Below are 24,345 nucleotides of genomic sequence, written 5' to 3'. Positions count from 1 at the left end.
TTTACTTATGAGAAAAGCCATGTTTTGTATTCCCACAAGTCTGTAGATACTGTTAACATAATAAACATCACTATATGTCATATGTAAGTTGCATCTACCTACTGACATTTAAAAAATAAATAGTAATTTTCAAAGACTGTTAAGGCAGGATTTGTTACTGAGAAGTGTGTAGGAAGGGAGCTCAATGAAAATATTTTCTTTGGATAGATCCTTTCAAAGTGATTTACAAAAAATACAAAATATTTACACCATACTAAACTTTCCTAAAAGTTCTATGATATTTCTGTTTCAAAATTGTCTTATTGTGAGAATATGAGGAATATAGAGTTAGCAAGTATAAAGCATAAGCCAGTAGCCCTTAGTTTGAGCAAAAGACGCACGTAGGGTCTCCCAGCACCGAGAAGAGGGCAAAAAACTCAACTGCAACTACTTCCTTTTTTCCAAGCAGCTCAAATGCTTTAGCAAAGACCTTAGGACTCTTCCATTATTAATGATATAAGAAAAGGTGACACAGACGAGAACTGGGGCTCTTCACTCCAAGTGCTTAATCCACTAAAACACATGGCATTTTAAAGTGATAAACACCCTTCTTTGGCACTGCAGAAATAGAAGTTTAAAAATTCTTAGGAAATTTTCCTGCTGAATATGATCTTAAGATTTTTTTGAAAAACATTAAGATTCACTACCACTTGAATAGTATTTGAGAAGTAAGAGTGACAACATATCCAGTTTTGGGGTATGAACTAGAAAATTTAAACTGTAATCATAATCAGTTTATGAGAGTAGCAAATAAGTGCCAAATTAGACCAATACTGTGAACTGTGCTATGCTATTTTGAATAATTTGGTCCAAATATCCATATTCAGCCAATATGTTATTCCAGTTCATTCTGGTCATATCAGACGGGCACACGGATCTTCTGTACAGATCGTGTTACGTGACCCTCGTAGCTCCATTGGACCGTGTAGGTTGCCAGGAACCTTGGAAATGGGACAAATCACTCTTTCTGTCACCGTTACATTTTGCGTGAGAAGTGGATCAACGACTGCAGTGGAAGATTGCAGGAGAGAACCAGAAGCCGAGTAAGTCTCCGTTACCACATAGCTACCATGCTGCAGAGGGTCAGGGATGGAAATGGCTGGTTGGAGGACAGAGCCAGAAGCAGACAAAGCGGAAGCTCCGTGACTGCCTAGCAAAGTCTGGCACCTAGCAGATTCGGACTGCTGGACTTCTACGGAACAGCCAGAGGATTCAACCCCAGAGCCGCTGTCTTTGGTGGGTGGCTGAGATTGTTTGCCTTCATCATCAACCCCGAGGCTTATCTCTGCAAGTTTTTTAAACTTGGGGCCCAGTGAGTCCAAGAAGCTGTCATCGAGCTCATCAGCAATAAAACTGCAACAACCCAGGGAGCCCACGGGAGAACCGGGGGCACCCACTCCTTCGTTATCATAGATCAGCAAACAGTCTTTTGCTTCCTGGCCATCGTCTTCCTCTGCACAGGCGAATGCTTTCTAAAGGTGGAGAAAAGTGGAAAAAATGAATTTTAAAAGAGATTCAACTGAAGAATATAACACTGTTCATAGAACTCAAAGTTTGATGATGAATGCGTAATTTAGGTAATCCATAGAAGTAAAGGCATATTCTTTATATCAGCAATCCTGTGGCAGAAATTATCTGGTGTTTGGAGAATGCTGTAGGTGACGTTTCCTCAATTGAGTCTGGCCTAGGTTCACGTTTTATTTCTTGATTTTGAAGGCACTTACATGGATTTAGGTCTACCAAGCAAATGTGTATGACACCTGGAGGTTATTCACTGGGCCAAGGATGAGGGTCTCTGTGTGTGTCTGTTGTTAATGCACGTCTTTGTGTTCTGGGTGGGGAGTGGGCATCCCTGTGCACTTTCTGAGGCAGCTCTCACCCAGACTGGGACTTTGTTTTTTTTTTTTTTATATGTGGGACTCTGCCACAGCATGGCTTGATAAGTGGTGAGTATGTCCGCTCCTGGGATCTGAACCTGCAAACTCCAGGCTGCAGAAGTGGAGCATGTGAACGTAACTGCTACGCCCCCGGGCCGGCCCCAGACTGGGACTTTTGACTAGACTTCGAAACCCTTGTGGGAGCCTGACCCCTAACTAGGGTCCACACCACACCTCAGAATATCCCAAGAATTCTCATCCCAAACAAGCTCTCCCTGCCAGTCTCTCCTGAAACAGCGTCTGCCTTCATCTGCTTGGACACTAGGCCAAATCCTGGCACTTACCAATTCTGACACCAAAACTATATGTGAGATCCATTCTAACGATGCAGCAACCAAGAGACAAGCCACCCGCCTCCCAAAGTCCTCTCTGTTCTGGCACCGTTGTCCCTTTTCGGTTCTATGCTTCCTGACACTTCATCTGATCTTCAATCACATCTCTTTTTCCCCCTTTTATTTTTGGGTCATTAATTCAATGATTCTTCAACGTTTTTGGACATGGACTCCTTTGAAAAACATAAAGAATTCTATAACCCTCTCTCAGAAAAATATATACACATATATTCCGACGTCCTTTATGGTATTAGAAATACAAAATAAGCTGCTTTGTATTCCTAAAGAGGATGCTGCTGATCCTGAAATGCAAAAGATTTTGATCTCCATTGTTATTCCAGTTGGAGGGATGAGGGGCCACTTGCTATATTCTCTCACTTTGTGTCAATCTACCCATCCTTCCTTTTGACAAGGAGCCCAATTTTGGCAGCCACCTTAGGTTATCTGTATTATTTTGGCAAAGAACCCCTATTTTTTTTTCTCATATTTTAATAAGCTGTAAAAAAACAAACTGCAAAACTGAAATATAGTCAAGTTGTGTAATGCCTGTAATGTAAATAAGTCTGTAATGTAAATAAGATAACAAAGTTTTCCACCAAATTACCTGAGAAAAGTAGGAGTCCAGGAAATTCATGTTCACTGCCCCCTCACCATAGTCCCTATTGGTTCCTCCAGTGGAATGCCTTGTTCTCATTGTTCCAGACTGTCCTGCAGAACAGATGCCAAGTCCAGTGGTTGCTCCAAATCCCGCTGCGGCTCCGGACCCCGTACCTGCTCCAAGGTTGGTGATCAGTTCCATCCCCGAAACTCCTTCCACCACCGTCCCTCCAGCATTTATATTTGCACACACTTCTAAAAACAGGAGAAAATTGTGTAATATCTCATGCTGTGATTAAAGAAAACATTTTTTTTTTTTTACTGGTCTTTGATATCTATGAACAGTCAGTCACCAAATAAAGCAAATAAGTGGGCGAAAATAAAATTATATGACTAGAGGTGATAAGAACATCCCACAGTCTGCTATGTGAGAGTACCAGAGGAGGCGATATTAGCAGATGAAGGAGCTCTGAAAACATACTAATTAAAAAATGTACAAAAGAAATAGATTTTCAGTGACAGCAGCCAGAAATGGGAAAAGTGAAAACAGAATATTCAGTACACAGCTACAGAAAGCTTCTAATGCAATGCTTGTTTGTTTTCATGAAAAAAATAAATTACAATGAAGCAGTCATATTGGCTCAATATGGAAACCAAAGAGGAAGTATACATAATATAATCATGCAAATTTGCAGATGCTAATTTGGTATCTTGGTACCTAATGAAAATTTAATGAATTATGTCTATTCTGCCTGTTATCTGTACATTCAGCTTTTATGGAATGTTATTTTTTCTAGAGAATTCTGAATATAGTTTTTGCTATGTAATTATAATGAGAGAAGCAAGTGAGGATTGGGGTAGCTGGTAAAGGCAGACAGTTACATTTTGGGGGAGATTTCATGCAATTTTGCAGGCTGGACATTTATAGACAATCTATTGCTAAGTATGGAATTAAGAAAAATTTTCATATTAGGCATCAGATCTTATTGTTCCTCTAGTTTATGCTCTAGTTGTGGCATTGAGATAATATCAGTAAAATAGTCATTTGGTAACCCAAAGAAATAAACAATTTCATGTATATGACAACATACGTGATCTTGTCCCATTATGATTGAATATAAGAATTGTAACTGAACTCAAATCAGGATACTGTTACTTCTGGGGAGGGAAATAGGGCAACAAGATTGAGGATGTGCACACATGAAGCTTTAACTGCAAATATGACCATTTAAGAATAGTCAAAGTTGGGTGGTGGGTACATAGTGTTTGTCTTATTTTCCTTTACATTTTTCTATATGTGTGAAATCTTTCCTAATTAAAAAATTAGTAATCGGCTGCCTGAGAGCTATACTTCAGTTTATTAAAGTTTGGAAAAAGTGTGACAAATCTTCAGATATTAAAAACAGTGATATCAGTGGACAAATTAAGTTAATGAAGCTACACCTAATTGACTAACGGAATTGACTTAATATATTAATAGTCATGAAATTAACTAATATACTAATAGTAAACCAGCTTTTCCCTATTTCAGTGGTAAAATATCCCAGCTTGTGCACATATATGCAAATTATTAAGAAAAGAATTTTGAACCCTTCTTATTTTTCTGTGTTTCTTATTTAACCCACTTTGGCTTTCCAAAGTAAATTCAATGTTCACTTACCAGAATTTTCCATGAAATTGGCTCCATGGGCTGTTATAGGGGGCACACAAATATTTGAGATTTCCTGCAAATGGTGTTCAAAAAATAAATACATTTAAAAACAAATCAGATTTCATAGCAATATAGGTAAAATGTGGTCCTTTGCAAGTGGTGACATTACGAGAAGCCTAAATTCTTGCAGGAGTAGCCATTTTTATGATTTGACATCTGAAGAGGTAAAATCCTGGAAGTCTTTATTCATTTCAGCACTAACTCTCAAACTGAAGGTCAAGGAGTCTCTTATTTTTATACCCCATTTCCTATCTCAATATAAATTGAATTTTGCTCCATATGATTGAAATAAATGTTTTACAAACTGGATCCTCACCTTGTCTTCAGGTTGGGCTCCTTCGATTCCCCACTCATGCATTGTTCCTTCTGAACTATCAGGAACTGGAATGAATCCACGTGTCACTCCCCCAATAGGACCTGTCCCACAGTCACAGGTCAGCAGCAGAAGGGGGGCCACTAGTAAAAAGCAAAACAAAATATCAGAACATTTGAATCACTCGGAAATGATTTGATGCGACAATTGTCAGAAATGTTAGAAAGAAAATACAATATTTTCAATACTTATAGAAAATTCCTCATAGAAAGCAAAATTAGTTTCTACAAAATAAGGGGGCTGGCACGGTGGCGCAAGTGGTTAAGTGTGCACGCTCCACTGCGGCGGCCTGGAGTTCACAGGTTCAGATCCTGGGCGTGCATCGACGCACTGCTTGTCAAGTCATGCTGCGGCAGCATCCCATATAAAGTAGAGGAAGATGGGCACAGATGTTAGCTCAGGGCCAATCTTCCTTAGCAAAAAAAAAAAAAAAAAAAGAGGAGGATTGGCATAGGATGTTAGCTCAGCACTGATCTTCTGCACACACAAAAAAATAAATATAATAAAATTTGGTAAATTAAGCATACTAAAATTTCATATGATTATGAAACTGAAGAAGACAGTTCTAATCATTCTTGAGTTATGTGTATTGTTGTCTTAAAATAGGCACTGTTTGCTGAATGATACTCGGTTCCTCAGTTCTTTTTCTATTTTATTTATTTATTTATTTATTTGCAGGGCAAGATTCACCCTGAGCTAACATCTGTTGCCAATCTTCCTCTTTGTTTTTAATCCTCTCCAAAGCCCCAGTACATAGTTGTATACCTTTGTTGTAAGTCCTTCTAGTTCTTCTATGTGAGCTGCTGCCACAGCATGGCAACTGACAGACAGGTGGTGTGGTTCCTCGACGGGGAAGTGAACTCAGGCCACCAAAGTGGTGATTGCCAGACTTTAACGACTAGGCCATCGGGGCTGGCTCTCCATAATATATTTTTATTGTTATTGCATTTATTTGTACATGTTGAGGCTATGTATACCATGTCAGGTGAATATACACCTGGATGGTCAAAATTTTAGGTGGGCATGATAATGTTTTAGTAATCTGGTTTGTAATGATCTCTTAGTAAACAGCAATCAACCAGCAAACTCCCTCAGCAACTGGAGTGATGATCTAATATCAATACACTCTTAATTGTGACTTAAGAATCCCTAGCTTAGAGGGGCCTGCCTGCCAGTCACATCTTGGCAATAAAGATTAACATCATTCTCATGCTAATGGACCAAGAGAGCAACAGTCTTTCTTGAAAGAAAGTGCTTCCCGCGCTAGGTAATCAGTGACCCCACCTCCACCTCTGGCCTGCCAAGATTCCTGACGTTTGAACTCTGTCCACTTAGAGGAGCTTAGTGAGGGGTTTAAGAGCAGTCTCTGGAGTCAGACTTCTAGAGTTTGAATTTTGGCTCCACCACTCACCAGCTAGCAAGTTATGCATGCCATCTTTATTTGCCTCAGTTAACTCATCCATAAAAAGGAAGAATGTATAGTATCTACATCACAGATTGTAATGAGGATTAAATGAGTTAGTACAGGTAAGGGACAGTAGTGAATGCTGCAAGGATTTGCTAGTATTGTTAGGATGGGCTACATCAATTACGCAGATTAGTTCATTCCTAGATATAGTATGAAAAATATTAGGCCAAGTGTTTAAAATCAAATAGGCTGGACATAATATGTTTTCTCAAAATTTAATATAATGTTCATATAAATGATACTTCTAAAGGCTTGCTTTATTTATTGCCATCCTCAATTTCAAATGTGTAAGAAGAATTGAATATTGTGAGTTGACACATTAGTTTTGAAGGGTAATGAATGTACACCTGTATGGTCAGTATTTTTAGGTGGGCTTATATAACAGTTTTTTAGAAATCTTATTTATCATTGTATGCACAGTGTGTATTTGGCTTTTATATACGTACCCAGAAAAATGTTTTTCAAAGTGTAGACTATATTTCTACATACTGAAAAACGTATGTTCTGTCTTGCACAAAATTCAAAACATGGCATTTGGCAAATGGTAAGATCCCACAAATATGATTGTGGGAATAACACAGTATATTTCCTCTGACTGCCATCTTGAGCCACAATCTCAAATGTACAATGGCCTACGCGGCTCAAAATTCAACATTTCACAATCAAATTCATCATTGCCACCCTACATATCTGTGCTTCCTCTGATATTTTCAATTTCATTTAATGGTTTCAGGAGCAACTGAATTCAATGGTTCATCTGGACTTCTTATCCAATCTTCCTATCCATTAGTCTCCAAATTCTCTCCACTTACTCCCATAATACCTTGCACACCTATCCTTTCCAGTCTCATGCTATGCCTCTATATCTGTCCTCCATCATTTCTTCTGAACTATTACAATAACCTCCTAACTGTTCTTTCCTTTCTAATTTACTGTACACACTGCTTCCAGAGTTACCTTTCTTAAATACAAATATGATCATGTTAGTCTTTTATTCAGGTACTTTCCACAAGTCTCATTTCTCAGAACTTAAAGTACAAACTCTATAACATGTGTATGTAAGCCCTTTCAAATTAGTCCCAATGCATCCTCCGGTTTCACCTCTTTCCCTCTGCACAATCTCCCCATGCTTTAGCCTCCCAAGACTGTGTGAGTCCTAAAACATGCTAAGCATTTTCTGGCTTTGGCTCATGCTGTTACCCTTTGGAAATACCTTTCCCTCTTTTCGTACTTACTGCATCCTACTCATTTTCCAAGGTTCAAATCGATGATTCTCCTATTCTGTGAAGCCTCTGCAATACTCCTTTTTTTTTTTTAATTGATACATTAGACTTCACCACTTTATTATTTATTTATTTATTTATTTATTTATTATTATTTTTTTTTTGTGAGGAAGATCAGCCCTGAGCTAACATCCATGCTAATCTTCCTCTTTTTGCTGAGGAAGACCGGCTCCAAGCTAACATCTATTGCCAATCCTCCTCCTTTTTCTCCCCAAAGCCCCAGTAGATAGTTGTATGTCACAGTTGCACATCCTTCTAGTTGCTGTATGTGGGACGCAGCCTCAGCATGGCCAGACAAGCGGTGCGTCAGTGCGCGCCCGGCATCTGAACCCCGGGCCGCCAGTAGCGGAGCGCGCGCACTTAACCGCTAAGCCACGGGGCCGGCCCTGCAATACTCCTTTGTATTCACTTCTATCATAGTTTTATCATGGTATAGTTCTTTTCCACTTAGTTAGACATGCAAAAATCTACGACGTGCATGAAAAGCAGGATCAAGTTTCCTTTACGCTGGAAGTTAGCATAAAGACTCACAGAGGTATTTGAAAAATCTTTGTTTTTGAAATTGACTAATATGATATTGAACAACTGAAACTCTGAGCATCAATTTCATTTATTTATTAAACTAAATGATGCATGATAATTTCAGAGTAGTAAACACTTTTGGGAAAGGAGGAAGGGGAATATATGACGTGTGTGGCAGGCTACTAGATGTATCTATAGTGATTGCTTTCTCTTTTTAAAAAAGAGATCTGAACAAATATGGCAAATATTAGTAACTGTTAAGTCTGAGTGATGGCTATATGTGTGCTCATCATGTAATTTTCTGTACTTTTTTGTGATTTAAAAATATTTCATAAATTTAAAAAAATTACATGAATATGTTGAAGTGGACTTGATTATCGTGAAAAATCATTTTAACTCTAAAAGTCTATGATTCTATAATAAGAGAAGTGATTGTGAATTTATCAAGGATTTCTCTTATATATACAAGAATTTTCCATAAAGCTCTTTTAAATAGAAACCCATTACATTCAAAGTACTATTTGATTCACAAGATTTTGATTGAAATGCAACTTTTCAAAAACTTATCTATTGAATAAAACGAATTTTACTTTTATTGAAAAATAATACATGTATGTAGTTTCCCTAAATGTGTTCAATAAACTTAATCATATTAAGTGTGAAAGCCTTAAAAGGGGATGCATATTCAGGTGGTAAATTATTTTGAGGAAATGCTGGATTAAGCAATAACTTCTCAGAGTCTATGATATATTAAAGTTCGTTGTAAAGCTTAAAGCCTATGATATCTTATATATATTTTCCCTAAATTTATTTGGCCAGGATTCTCTTTTTATTTTAGAATCTCACGAGACTTGAATATGGAGAAGACATTTTAGAAAGTGCCACACTCACAGATAAAGCCACTATTTTGACCATGAACATTACTGTTAGTGTGTAGGAAGTGTTCATGCTTTACTTTTTCCTCTTGATTCTCTTGTGCTTTTTCTAAATGTCTAACAAATATGACTTGCTTTGCTGTATCATGAAATAGATTGTTGGCAAGTGACATGTTAAGTTTAAACATTTCAGATTCTTACTAAAAATGCCATTTCCTCCCAACTTTGCCTATAAAACAATTAGGGAATAATTCTGTATGGCAAAGCTGCATTGCCTGTCCAGCGTGAAGGCCTCTGCAAGTGCTAACACCCCATCAAAAATAGAAAGAAGCTTTGGCATACTCACACAGCAGCAGCAAAAGACCGAGGAGTATCAGGCCGATGGCGGCAGGCCCTAGCCTCCCCAATGACGTTCCCTGTGCCATTGGAGGTCTGGTCACAGGAGTTCTACAGATGCCCCTGCTGTCACACTGACAGACTGTTAGAATCAAGCTCTCTGGTGTCTCGCACCGCCTGTCCTGACTGTCCGTAACTACGAGAGAGAGTCTGTGTTCTCCCGGAGAAATCTGCTGATGGACTCTTAGGAGGGCAGAGGTAGCTGCAGAGAAACAATCATACAAATCAACAATAGGACAAGGTGTCTTTTGCTCTTAAAACTACTTATCTTTGTTAACAGAGCCAGAGTTGCCATAGACATCACTGTCACAAATAGCGGGCTGATGGTAGGGTGAGGTTTGAGCAGTTATGAGGGCTATAAGGTGTTCAGTTGGGTAAGTCTGTCTGCACTCCCTCCTTGCCCTTCTCTCTGCCCCAGATGTGCCCATTATTCTCCTCCACGACGACTCAGTCCTACCCTGATTTTCCGCCCAAAGAAGATGGGAGGTGGGCATCATTTAAATATCAGGTCCCCTCTCCTGGGGCTTAAGCACTCTCCTGTGTGTCTGCACCAACCCCGGGACTCTTGTGTGGCACTCTGAATGTTTGCCTTCCCCCTAAGTCTGTGTTTTTGTGCCTGACTTATCAAGACTGAGTTTCTGCTTCGGCTGCTGCTACCTCAACTCGTCCTGACAGTCCTCATCCTATGAGCCCAATGCTGGTTGTATGAAATTCCCTGTGGTGAAGGCCTGTTGCCTCTCTGACTCTTGAGCATTGATCGTTCTCCATTCTCCTTTGCTATGTTGTTCCTATCTAAGTGGGTTCTAGCGGGAGCTCTTATAAGCTGCAGAGTTGTGTTGATTGAATCATTCTTGACCCCACCATGCCCTTTGACGTTGTGGTTAGTCCACCCAGTCCAATCGCTGTCGCCTTGCCCAGCATCCCCAGAACAGATATGTCTAGTGGCAGGTCCTGTCTCTCTCTCTTGTTTCCTTTGCAGCCTCTTCGTTGGCCATGTGTCTGATAAACCCATTTGGAGCCAAATGCTACATGCACATTTTGGAGCTAGAGCCTTACACCAGGATTAGTGGGGCCCCAGGGAAGAAGGCCATGGAGAACAAGATCCCTTTGGTGACTCTAGCAATGGTTGATACCATGGAACACATTCATGAAAGCAGGCAAGATTGGTTCAGAAAAGTTAGAGAAAAGTGATTTCATTTCCAAAGGATTTGAAGTGGCCTGCTGGTCATTGTAAAATCCAGAAAGGACATGATTCTTATTAAATCTCATGTCTTAGACTTAACTTAGGAGTTTCTATGAGACTCCTGGAAAACACGGGAAATGTAAAATTAGCATGATAATGGTAGGAGAGAAGGAAGGATGGATTAGCTCTTTCTCATTGGCTAATGAGTTTATGAATTTTAGTCTACCATACTCTCAAGATTCCTGACTAGTGACAGACTAAGTGGTACTTCCTGTGAGCCTTGAGCAGGGACCCCTCCAGTGCTTCATGTCTCTTCACAGCCTGGCCAGTTAGGAAAAGTTTATGTATTTAGAAATTTAAACAGTGCTGCAATAAAATAGGTGCTTGATTCTAATCTTTATTTGGGTGTGCTGTGGAGATAGAAATAAATATTAAACATAGGAAAATAGAAAACAGTTGGAGTCCACAGGAAAAACAGAAAGTATGAAATAGTGCTAACATTATATCATATTCTTCTCTTCTGAAGAGGGAAGAAATTCACAAGGCTAGGACTACATCTTCACTGCAAAGAATTTTTTCAATTACTCTTGGAAAGGACCTGCTCCCGAATGATTCTCTTATCCTTCCGGAAATATAAAGAAGCAGCAGTTTTCATTTATGGAAGCAGCTTTACTGTTACTCACCGTTGAGTGTTGTGATACTCCACACAGTTGGTAATTTTGCAGGTTGCTCCTCCAGTGAAAATATGTAGGGGCCAGTATATTTATCATTGTCCAGTATTCTAGCTGAGACAACCACGGAAGGTGCTGAGCTACAAATTGTTTCCTTTTCAAGGACAATTGTTGGGCAATTTTCATTAAAATCAGGTACTTTAACATATATGGTGCCTGTAGAAGTTTTACCTGTGTCTCCTGTAAGAATAAAATTTTAGAGTTAAAGAAATATACATAAAAAGTTATACAAAAAAAATAAATAAACCTCTTAAACTTCTCTTGCATGCAGCCAAGTTAGTGTGTCCTCGCAAGAGAAATTACGTTTTTCTTACAAGTAAAAAGATGTCATCCAATTTCCACCTCTTGTAAAAAGCAAATTTAAATTTATCAACTTGGCTTGTGTCTCTAATTTGTAGCATTGGCTATTAATTTGATATAGTTGGAACCAAGAGCTGTAAGGTGGTGAATTCACTGATTACAAATGAAATCAACATAAAAATAATAGTTTTCTTAAATGTATCCTACTGCATGAGCCCAGTACTGTGTGAAAGATTTTTGCTTCTAAAACTTGAGCCAAAGTATTTAGAATAAACAATGATTTATTTTTATTACCCATGATATAAAAGTTTATTGAACAAAAATTTTAAAATGTTGACAATCAAAAACAATAAAATAAAAATCTCTCAGTGGAAGGATTATGAATCATTTTTATTGTTTCCCTTAGTGCTTTTTGCTGTTTCTCTGGTGATATGTATTTGGTGTTTATTCTTTTGTTTTATTTTTATGTTTGCTTGTTGCCTTGAGCATAAATTAATTTTATACTTGGGGAAACACACACACTCAATGAATATTATTTTTAAAACATTCCAGAAGATTTTATTGTTCAATGATGTAAGCATATGAGGTCTTTATAAGTAACTCACTCTATAGGTAACTCACAAAGTCACCTCATATTTGAGTTGAGCTTCCCTAATAGGCTTTCTGTACCAATGTTTATCCACCCTCTTGAACTCAGAAATTCTTCTGGATCTAAAAATTCCTGCCACAACCACAGCAAACCACAGGGACTGAACACAGAATTCACTAGTACTGCAAACTACACTGAGAAGTTGGAATGCTCAATCTTCTCCTGGACTCAGCTGCCTCAGACTTGAGACCCAAGGCCCCCAAGATAATTAACTTTATCTAGTGATAAAGGCAATATGTTAAATAGCCATAATCCTCTATTCATAAAAAAACGCCAGTTGGAGTAACATTTCTCTAAAAATGATTGAAATGTTTTTCTTACCATCTATGGCCAGAACCTCAGCTGTGATTGTCTTGTTAATTATGAAAGTAGAATCCCGATCGATGTTTTTGGCAAATTTGATTTGAGCAGTTTTTGAATCAATAATTAGCAAACCACCATCGTTACGTCCCATAACATATCTGTTATATAATGGAAAAAAATAATAGTTTTCTTTCAAATATGGAATGTTACCTATTTAATGAAAGTGACTCATTTTATGTTTAATGTACTTACGCTTAATATAGACATTGAAATATGCTTTTATAAAAAGCAGCAAAAGATTAACATATTAGCGTGGACAAGCAGTATTTCATAATCCTTAAGTGTTAGCCTGGGTTGTCAATTTTCTGCTTTGTGCAATAAAATAACTATGTCCTTGCTCTTTATACTACAGCAACTACTTTGCACGGTGTGCTTATGTTTTAGGCACGTATGTCTTTGTATGTGCTGTTCTATCTGATCGCACCATGGTCTTCTGGTGAAATTTTACTCTTTCTAATGACTCAGCTGAAGGTTTCTATGAAACTTTTTCCTGATCTCTCTAGATAGGCTAAGGCATTCTTCTCTTAGTTTCCACTTTAACTTATGCTTATGTTATCTTTGCTCATAGCAGAGTATGTTCTAATGATTTAGCTACATGTCTCTTCTTGAGTTATCTAGTTCATTGAGTTGGCCACCTTTGTATTCTTCGTGTATAATAGTTTAGGTGTTATTTTGTAATAGTTTACAGGTTAAAACTACGTCAAGGAATAATAAAATGTTGTAAAAATAATCTTACCTGACATTTGAGGCAGCTTTGCCAGTGTCTTCATCAATGGCTTGGTACATTCCCAGGACATAATTGATCAATTTTCTACTACTTATGCCTTTCTGGACAGTAAATGTCTTGGAAGGAGGACGGAATGAAATTCCTTCTCTCACATTTACTACTTGAATTATGACTGGGGTTGACTGGACTTGATATTGAGAGATTATTGATTGGTGAAATTCAGCTTTGTTTTTGACGGCAATACTGAATTGCACATTTTGTAGTTGTTCATAATCTAGGGGCTACAGTCAAAATAAAATGAGAAGGGAAGAAGTGTCACAAAAATATGATCCAGTAAACCCAGAAGAGGACAAAGGGATTCTATGTTACATATCGTGAATAGATCCTTTTATTTCTATATAGCAAAACAGTTTCGGAGATCATTGTAATGTTGAGATAAAGAAACCTTTAGAATTCTTAACTCAAGACCTCAGTTTGGTAACTTATACTTATGAAGTGGGATACCTGTTTTTAGATTAGCAAAACATCATTAGAGTTTCTTTTTTCTTTTTTGCTTGAGGAAGATTAGCCCTGAGCTAACATGTGTGCCAGTCTTCCTCTAGTTTGTATGTGGGATGCCACCACAGCATGGCTGACAAGTGGTGTAGGTCCGCTCCCAGGATCTGAACCTGCGAACCCGGGCAGCTGAAGCAGAGCATGTTGAACTTAACAACAATGCCACATGGCCAGCCCCATTAGAGTTTATTTAGGCTGTGTGGCGCAGTGGAAAGAATCTCAAATTTGCTATGGTGGCACGTCTGAATCCTGATTTTGCTATTTAATAACTGTGTGAGTTAGGGCACAATATATAATATCTCTGATCCTCAACTTTCCACTTGTGGAAAAAAACCATTACCTCATCGGATTGTTGTGAGGACTGAACAAATTAAAGCCCATAATGCATTCCTATAAATGGCAGCTATGGCCATTCACAGGATAGTCATTGGATTCACATGCAATGAATCTGTGACTTTAAAAATTCTTAGATGGCAAAGGCAAACTATCTTAATAAACTTGGTTGGCAAATAGGCCTCTGCAAATCAGTGAGTGAGTATCCTATCAACTCTTCATAGAACCTTCTTAGAAAGTCTTGCATGATAACTATTTGTTTGACTTTCTTCCTGAGGTGGCCCAAATCAAGGCCTGAGGAATCCCAGGGTAGCTTTTTCCATTCACTAGTAAATTTTCTGAGGATAATGAGATAAAGAAATGCTCATTTTGGTTAATTAGTATATTACTGAAAATAATTAAGGTAGGAGATCTGGATGAGTTTTAGCTTTTCAGTCTGGTTTTGTGAGCTCAAGCATTTCTCAGTGGAAGAGAAAGATGTATAAACAGGTAATTGTAATACGAGGGCTAACAAGAGAGGTTATAGAGTCTGTGTGAAAGCGAGTGAATACTTCTACTTGGGAGAGTTAGGAAAGGCTTCTGAGAGGTCTCATGTGAGCTGGGTGCTGAAGGATGTGGAGGAGTTATTCAGGCAGGGGTGAAAGCACTTGCAGATGCCCAGAGTTACAGACGACAGGGAGTTGGCAGGCTGCAGATGGTGAGAGGCTTTGTATACAATTCCAAGGAGGCTGCAAGTCATCTCTAAGGCCAGCAGGTGGTCATCAACCCTGGCTGCATATTAGAGTCACCTGAGGAGACTTTAAGACCTGCTGCCGCCTGGGTTTCCCTACAGACCCCCTGATCTGATAGTTCCTACGTTCCCACTGGCTAGGAAAAGTTGCAGGTGATTCAAATGGGCAATCAGGGTTGAGGGTCACTTTCATAGCCAATGGAGAACAAGGAAAGCTTTTTTTTTTTTTTTTTGTGAGGAAGATCAGCCCTGAGCTAACATCCATGCCAATCCTCCTCTTTTTGCTGAGGAAGACTGGCCCTGAGCTAACATCTATTGCCAATCCTCCTCCTTTTTTTCCCTTTTTCTCCCCAAAGCCCCAGTAGATAGTTGTATGTCATAGTTGCACATCCTTCTAGTTGCTGTATGTGGGACGCGGCCTCAGCATGGTGGAGAAGTGGTGCGTTGGTGCGCGCCCAGGATCCGAACCCGGGCTACCAGTAGCGGAGCGTGTGCACTTAACCGCTAAGCCATGGGGCCGGCACCAAGGAAAGCTTTTAAAGAGGAGAGTAACTGATCCAAATTGGTTTTAAGAAAAACATGGTGGTGGACTGGTGGCAGTAGGAAAGTGAAAGGAAGAGACACATGAGGTAGGGACATCTATCAGGAGGGACTCCCGTCATCTCAAGGAGGGGAGGCAAGGCTGAGGGAGAACACAGGCCATAAGAAGGAAGACCAGGGCCAGACTTGAGGGACGGTTTTGAGGGCAGAATTTGATGATTGGCTGTATGTTGTGAGGAAATGCCATGATGGAAGGATAAGGCCTAGGTTTCTAGTTTGGGAAACTGTATGACACCAATACAGGAGACAGGGAATATCTCATTCCCAGGCATTGCTGGGAGTTTGTAACAAAACCCTTGCAAGTGAGGATGGCTACAGCCCTCTCTCTGAAAAGCAGAGTAACAGGAACTGCTTGCACAGATTCCAGCAATCCAGGATTCTAGCAATCTCCTTTTTAAAGGAATATTATGGGCCTGTGACTCTACTGGACTCAAGGAATTACAGAAAGCAGCTCCCACATAGTTCAATGTCCCAAGCCAAGAAATGTCCCCAAATAGTGGTTATTTTTTCTAGTCTAAACAATATCCAGGCAGAAATATCTTCACGTTATTCCACTTTGGGGGTCTGCTGTAGCCAAGCATGTTAAACAGAAGCTTTATTTAATTATTTGTTTTTTTATCTTGTAGATTCAGTTATACATTCCCATTTTCTAGATAAAGTTGCATTTTTTCCTTCTGATGACTGTAGCTAATCCATTTAAAACAAGTTGACAAATTCACAAGCCACAATTCCATGTATTCTTATCTCTTCCTAACTTCAGTTGTACAGAGTAAATGAGATTAAGTCAAGAAATGTGTTTTACTTTCTTGTGCTTAAAGCAGGCACACCTGTAAATATATGTATATTAGTGTATTTGTATGTACTATAGAAAGTATGGTAGCTTGGAAGGAAATAAGTCAACATATTAAGAAAGGTTCTCCTTATGTAATAAGGCTATGGATGTGTGCATTTTTTATTCTATCTACTTTTATGTGTTTTCTATAAATAAGTGGTATTTTTAGTCATAAATGAATAAAGCTTATTTGTAGAAATGATAGTTTTGGTTAATATAGAATATTTTTCCCAAGGAAAGGAAATCAGTCCTTACCTTAATCACCTTCAGGATGCCTTCGTTAGTTCTGGTATCAGTTTGTATTTCAAACCAATTCCCTTCATTTCCAGAGGTAAAGAAATACACAGCAAGCCAATTATCTGTGAACTCTTCGTCCAGATCTATTACTTGAAATCGAAGCAACTCAGAACTTAAAGTATTTTCCTCAATACGTGCTGAATACTAAAAAGGAGAGAAGCAGAATGTAAGATTCAATGTCAGGTTTTATCTAAAGGGACCATATTTATTCTGAGTGGTATTAATCATTAATTGTCAAATTATGTATTGCCTTCTTGCCAGTTACTGCATTCTTATATTTTACAAAAGCTTATTTTTTAAGAAAAGTGCAGAGAACTTAAATAAAAGCCAGCAAACAGGCAAATACTGAATTAGGATGGCAAAGTATAAAATAAAATATATATAAAAATTATTCTTCAAGGAGTGGAAAGTGTACCTGAGATTCTCGGAATGTTGGGAAATTATCATTGACGTCTTTCACTTTAATACTGCATTCACATTGAGTTGACAGTCCATCTCCGTCTTTGTCTGCACCACTCACAACCAGACGATAGCTGCTAACTTGCTAAATTTGGAAAAAAGAATAAAGAAAAATAATTAATCTCCAGTGCCGAGAATACTAATGGCAACTACTTGCTTCCTATGGGTAAGGAGGAGAAAATATTCAAGTTAGTGGTTCATTCTCTAGAAGGATCACGTGCGTTGTTCACTGTCTATCATAGAGGAGGTGTGTGGGGCTCTGGATGGTTTCTGGGGCTAGAACAGGTTTTCTCTTTTGTGAACTTCTTAGGGCAAGAAAGTACACTTAGAGCAAAAATGGGCAATGAGGATGGTGGGTTGCTTATCTGAGGGAAGCTCACTTATAGAGCTTTCCTGTTGGTCTATCTGGAAAATCATTTGTATAAAAGTAATATGGAGTCTGATGGGGTTGCAAATGGTGATGGAGATGGTAGTGGTGGTGATGGTAGTTGTGGCGGTAGGACAATGGGGAAGAGAGAGGAAGAGGATTCTTTAGTGTTCTGGAAGCAGGGAGTAAAATTAAAAGAAGTCAGAGGAAAAGTGTGACATCAGAGAAGGCTTTATTCCAGATAGAAATTTCTCCCTTCATCTAAGAAATTTCCTTTTCCTCTATCAGATGAGGAATTAGTCACAGTTCAATATTTGTCCATATATGCCAATGTCTTCTTTTACTCCCCCACTTTAACTACCACTGGCACGCTGATTCTTGTTTGTTTAGGGTACAATTGATTGTGCAGGTCCCAGCTATACTTGAATGCAAACCATTTCCCTAGATTGGCCCAACTGAGTACTGGGAACCTCTTTTCCTTTGTCCTTTCATTCTCAGGTAAAATGGAGTCACTTCTCTTGGCTTTCTTACAGTCAAATCCTTTATCATTGAATACTCCTAAGTGCCTTGCTTTACCTCTCGATCAAGAGAATTGGTCAAAGTACGGACTTCCCCAGTGTGTCTGCTTAGGAGGAACATGGGGGTGCCTGCAGGTTCCTGAGAGACGATTTTGAAGGCAATTTTAGAGTTCAAATGGTTTGGTTCATCTGCGTCTGTGGCATTTAGTATCATCACCAGTGAGTCTAGGAATACAGAAGTTTGTTAAAGAATGTGTAAAGACTGATATTATGTTCACATTAAATATTCAACACAATTTCAAATTGATCTTTGTTTTTTTAAGATCTTAAAACTATGTGCTCAAAAAAAATTACACGTCACTTGCAATATCTCTTACTGTCTCTCTTAATCAGGTAGAACTGTGATGTCTTCCATAAAAATCCTCCAGTTCTCCTTAAGCCTTGGCTGTGTGGGGCTAGAGACTATTTTATGTCTTTATTTCCTCCCTTGATGGATGGCCTTATAACTCTTCTTTTTCCCCAAATTATCCAAGTAATGTGAGTGTGTCTTTGTCCCTCATAACCTAAGAAAGCCCACCTGTTACATCCAGGCTACCTAAGGCCACCTCTTCAGCTTTGTGACTGCCAGGTACTCATATGAATTGTATATATAGAATAAGATACTGTTGACTTGATAACAGGACCACAACCTAGAAATACATGTCAGTGGATAATTAGCTCAACTACAAATATTAGAAAGGAAGACCCAGGTTATCTTGATGAGTTTTTCTGCAAAACTACTGATGAAACTAAGACAATAAATTAGCTTATAAAAATGATGTACTATAGTGATACTTATATTTAAAAAAAAAAAAAGAGGTGGCAAGGACTGTAAAAAACTTACTTGAAGCACTATTTTCTTCAATTTCACCCATGAATACACTTTGTGAAAATATTGGAGGATTGTCATTGATGTCTAAAATTTTGACCGTTAGTATAAGTGGTTTCTCTACATCTTGTCCTAGGGCATTTAGAGCATAACACGTGATCTAGAAAAAGAGGGAAAATGTTAATTTTCACTCTATAAACTTAGTTTGCATACTATGAAAACTTGTAGAAATAAGGCCTCTACTGGCGTGTACAGAAGTTTTGTGCAAAGAAGAAAAATATTTCCCCAAAGAGTAGACAAAGTAGGAAAAAGTGCCCACTCTGGGCAGACCAGTTGGGTAAGTTGCCCTTCCTCCAGGCTGATACTGTCTCATGTCAGGGCGTAGCTCCTGGCAAGCTGCATGCTGGAGTTCAGCGTCCACTCATGTACCCTGCTGGTGTATTCCTTCGGGGCACAACCATAACTGGAGGCTCTTTGTAGAGGGACTAACATTGTTATTTGTTGGTGGATTGATTCATGCGCTGATCTCTCCTCTAAATGAACCTGTAGAAGTATCACCTTCTAAAGCCACGGTGCACGAAGGGAAGGGTGGCCAGTGTTGAGGACAGACTTACCTGGAAGCTTGGGGTTTCCTCACGATCAACTATGGCAGTTATGTTAATTTCTCCAGTGTTTCTGTCAACAACAAAGATTCCGAAAGGGGGCTGATCAATTCCTATTCCAGAAATTCGGTAGGTAATTTTCTGGGTTGCTTGGAAGTCTGAAGTAATCTGCAGCCAAAAACACCCAATATGTGAAGACGATCATCACTCAGGCCTTTTCCTTCCCCTCCTCTCCTCCACCTCTATAGTCTTAAGTCATCTGTTCATTCTATTCACTCTTTCTGACACTGTGCTGTTTACTTTTGGCCTTGATAGATACTAGGAATGTAAAATAAATTCAAATTGTTGCTTCTGTTGACCAGCATGAACCAATATGCTTAACCATTTTGGCTTTAGAACATTTGTTCAGATTGTGGCCACCATGGTGGACGTTAAAAGGTTGAGAGAAACTCGGGGATACTTGATATTGACAAGGCTACTTCCTGATGCTCCCTTTCTTAACAGATAACATTAAAAAAGAAAAAAGACATTTATTTTAGTTTAAATAAGGAGCTGGAGAGAAAAAAAGTGCAAAAGATTGTATAGTAAGTGTTAAAAATATATATTAAAGTGAAATTTTATTTTTATTATATGCTTTTTATTATAATTTTTAAGCTTTTTAATATGGAAAATTTCTAATATATATAAAGTTAGAATAAGATAATGAACCTGATATATCTCATCACCCAGTTTCAACAATTATCAATACAAGGCCAACCCCATGTTGACTCCCAACCGTTTTTCTAATTGTCTTATCTATATGTTTTTTTCTATTTGTTTGCTAGAATCTGGATCTAAATAAGGCTTATCCATTGAAATTGTTCCATATGTCTTTTAGTTATTTTTTATAACTCTAGAGGCCATAGTTCCTTCATTTCTCTCTCTCTATTATTATTATTATTATTGTTATTATTATTATTATTGTATTTTTTGTTGAAGTTACCAGGTTATTTGTTCTGTGGACTCCTCAATCTGCATTTTGTTAATTGGAATTGCCTTATTTTTTAAAATTTACATCTAATACATTTATTCTAAAAACTCACATTACCCCTGCTCATATGACTTACTTTGGCAATTGGGTTTCTTTTTGAGTTGTCTTCTCCTTCTCTGCAGGGTCTTGCAAATTTCACCCATTCTCGTTTATATCTCCTTTTGGCTTTTACTGCTGTCTCATCTTCTTCGCGTTGCCCTTTTGTCTAATATAAAAGGGGATTCCATTTTATTAAGCGTACTGTTGGAAATTTTGCTTTGAGTATTGATTATAGACACGTAGGTTTAGGAGCCTCCTATGTTTCAGGATATCGAAGACTGTTAGATGTCTAATTTGCTCTCCCTCCCACTTTGTCAAGCAAAGAAGAAACATTAAATAAGTAAAACAATTACATAGCTATATGATTTTTAATATTAGCACTTAATCATATTTTTATTTCTTTTATATATTCCACAATATCTAACTATTCTGGGCAAGTATGACCTGTTTAATGAAAATCTGTTGATTTGTTTAAGATAAGAAGAAGGAATGCATGTGATAAATTACAATAGTGACATTTATACATTGCTGGTATTTAAATATTATTGGGTTAGTTGTTAGAATTTTAATTTTATTTCCACAATTAAATTATTAAATAATTTAAAACATTAAATAAATATTTATTTTTCCTGAACACAATTTTAATTTTTTTAACTAAACAATTATTTTAATTATAAAAAACTTTTCATACTTCACCTCTATTCGCAATTCTCCATGAACCAATAGGACCACCTGTAGACATTTAAATAAAGTCAAATTATACGTGAATTCTTCAAATAAGTAATTACATAAAATAATAATTCTGATTTTTACATTCTGCTGTTCATATTGTAGTTTGTTTCTATTTCAAAAGAAGTAGATTTGGAGAAACAGTATTCAAAGGGTAAAATCCCCTTAGGAAAAAGAAAATGCTCTGAATATAAACAACTTCTCCCAGTTCTTTCACCTGACCGCAGAATTTTAATGATATACAGAAGAATCTATTGAATTTTGCAAAACTCTACCTAACAGCTGGTTGAAGCAACCAGATCTTTCTTACCTAGCTGTTCTATAAACAGTTCCCAGGAGCTGTGGAAGCTATTGCTTTGGGAAACAAAGGCGAGCATCATTGTGATAAGCTTCAGAAAGGATCATAGGGGATTATTTAAAACCATGACCTACTCAACTGACTTGTACAAAGGCAATCTTGTATTAGCTGGCTGCAATTACTGGGTAAGGCATTTTCTTAGCTGTACAAGAGTGGAGAGAATGGAACGGAACTAGTCTGGTTTAAAGAATGGAACATAAAAGATGTGGATATGCCATTCCACTCATAAATACTATTTGCTTTGGGACACGGATCTGCTCATCTCTGCCCTATTAGTTCAATTTAAATATTGAGCTTAATTTTCATACTGATCTGAAGAAATTAAATGAGGATAGAGTGAAGTCAGGCAGGTTAGAGTCTTTGCTTTCTCAAGAGCATACGGGACCTTCATCTGTGTCATTTTCCACCTTGTTTTCTGCCTGGAATTCATTCTTCCTTCCCCTTCACCCAGATAAGTATTACTCATCCTTTAAGATCAATTCAAGTTCCAACAATATCCATGAAACTGTCTTTACTGATATCTCCTTTTCTGAGTTTGTACAACACATATTCTGTACCATGCAATTTAGCCCATAATAGTTTTCCATGATTTATTATTTCTTATTGTTTTATGTGCATTATGGTGTTAAGCCAAGAGAATTGTAAACTTTCCAAATCAGTGCTTCTATATTGTTATTTTTTTTGCAACCCTTGCAATACCTGTCCCCAGCAGATGTTTAACATCTATTTGCTGACCCACTGATTATCTGATCTAAAGAGAATCTGGTAGGGAAAAGATTGAGAAAAATAAATCAGAAAAAAAAATTACAGTAATAACAGTAGCTAACGTTCATTATGGTTTTTTTGTCAGTTGCTATTTACGCAGCTTTATACTCATTATATCGTTTAATACTTAGAGCAGCCATCTGAAGGAGATTCTATTATTATAATCCCTATGTTATGGATGAAGAAATGGAGACATGAGAGAGTGGATACTATGCCCCAGCTAACAGCCCTAGGAGAGCCAGGGTTTGAACCTCAGTAGCCTGACTCCAAAGCGTGTGCATCACCACTACACTAGATTCCAACCAAAGCTGGCATCAATAAATAGAGAAAAACTAGTGGTAGCAAGAAAGTTATATGATAAAAGTCAATTTAGATTTCTACCTGGCCGAAGGCTGAGGTTACTTCTGAAATACTGTAGATTTATTACACTGTTTATTTTGGAAGGTTACAATAAAGGGGCAAGTCCGAATCTGAACCAAGCAGTAACTATATCAGACGTAGGAAGCCAGGACTCCTCCATTCTAAAAATTTCACTGGAATCCTTATTTCAAAGGGTGTGTGTTCAAATTGTCATGAAAAAAGAACCATTACATGTGATTTTAACAGGTCTCAAAATGATTTTACAGCTTTGCTGCTCTTTATTAAACAATATCATGAGTTACTTGGAAGAGAAGACCGGAGCAATCTAACAATTGGGCTACGCCCTTCTTAGTTCTTAAGAACGACTCAGCCACACGTGAAGGGAGGGATGGACCAGGCACGCTCCCCTTTACAGGAAAACTGGGGAGAGTCATCCAGAAAATATGAATCATGTTGGTACTAGTCCCACAGAGAATGATTCTTCTAACAGAGGTGGAGACACAATTTCTGTTTTCCTGGGAAGCAAAGGGAGAACAAACCCTAAATTATGGAGAATGGACATGGCACACAGTTGTTTTCTTGTTTGTTCAATCTTTTTGTAGAATCAGAACTCTTGAAGGAGTTATTCAGTCTAAAACTTTACTCTTTCCCATCCTCTCTTTTGAAGTTGGACCACCAAGAATGTTCCCTAATTTTAGGGAATATTGTGAAAATGTGATTTTTTTGGTGCTTCTAGGAATATGGCATAGTTAGTAAGAAACACTTCTGCATGTTGCAATCTCTTTAGATATTTAGAAATATAATCATAGCCTTACATTATTTAAGATAGTGTTTTTTAAAAACTTATTTTAGTTAATACTTATATGTGGCTACTTAATTTGGTTAGTTAATTTGCTAATATAATTAATTACTTTGAATATTTAGTAAATATTCCAATAGTTTCTTGACAATATAAATCAACTAAATTGTCTCTTTTAGTAGGCCTGTATTAGAAATACCAAGGCAAAGAAAGCACTCCTTATCTTGAGAATTCCTATACTTTTCTCTCTTTCTCCTGTTTCCTGGTTATTTTGATTATATGATTTTTAAAGCATTAATGTGGCATAAATACCTTGGTATAGATAAGAATTAGAAATATTGTATTGAAAGCAAATCAGATTATTAAATTAGTAATACAGCATGCAAAATAAACTAATTTGATATCCATATGCCCTGTTTGCTAATTAAAATGTATATCGTTATATCATTAAGTATTGAATATGGTAGATACACAATAAACAAATTGTGAGGATGTGGGTGACTAGATTTTTAAAAACCACTTGTGATAACAGCTGCTATTTTAGTTAGTTTGGCCAAGATTTTGTTTAGAGTTACCTCAAGCTTTAATGTGGGGAGGGACAGACTATGCATTAGATCC

The 24,345-nt window shown here is 37.7% G+C and overlaps 1 protein-coding gene and 1 long non-coding RNA gene across 2 annotated transcripts in view; one reads left to right on the top strand and one right to left on the bottom strand.

Moving 5' to 3' along the window:
• The window catches only part of LOC147915275 (uncharacterized), a 156,092-nt gene that overhangs the window by 15,756 nt on the left and 115,991 nt on the right, over positions 1-24,345 (top strand). The window lies entirely within an intron of this gene.
• Positions 590-21,825, bottom strand: DSG3 (desmoglein 3). The gene is made up of 16 exons (XM_087439396.1): positions 21,756-21,825; positions 21,408-21,448; positions 20,754-20,882; positions 19,660-19,815; positions 19,061-19,205; positions 18,236-18,402; positions 17,249-17,377; positions 16,792-16,977; positions 13,496-13,767; positions 12,718-12,857; positions 11,400-11,627; positions 9,484-9,735; positions 4,933-5,072; positions 4,566-4,629; positions 2,913-3,160; positions 590-1,511 (listed from the first exon to the last, which is right to left on the bottom strand). Exons 1-16 carry the CDS (start codon positions 21,823-21,825, stop codon positions 894-896), a joined length of 2,985 nt encoding a protein of 994 aa, XP_087295522.1. The 3' UTR covers positions 590-893.

This window comes from Ceratotherium simum, chromosome 14 (assembly GCF_057802395.1).
Source record: "Ceratotherium simum simum isolate JZ-2026a chromosome 14, ASM5780239v1, whole genome shotgun sequence".
NCBI classification, from domain to species: Eukaryota; Metazoa; Chordata; class Mammalia; order Perissodactyla; family Rhinocerotidae; genus Ceratotherium; species Ceratotherium simum.
The sequence above is the reverse complement of the archived record's forward strand: the minus strand, read 5'-3'. Positions and strand labels throughout refer to the sequence as shown.

Coding starts and splice junctions, on each gene's coding strand:
- DSG3 (XM_087439396.1), bottom strand. CDS start 21,825: ATGATGCTCGCCTTTGTTTCCCAAAGCAATAGCTTCCACAGCTCCTGG. Junction 18,403..19,060: donor TGAAGAAAATAGTGCTTCAA/GTAAGTTTTTTA, acceptor CTGTATTCCTAG/ACTCACTGGTGATGATACTA. Junction 9,736..11,399: donor GAGTATCACAACACTCAACG/GTGAGTAACAGT, acceptor GTTTCTCTGCAG/CTACCTCTGCCCTCCTAAGA.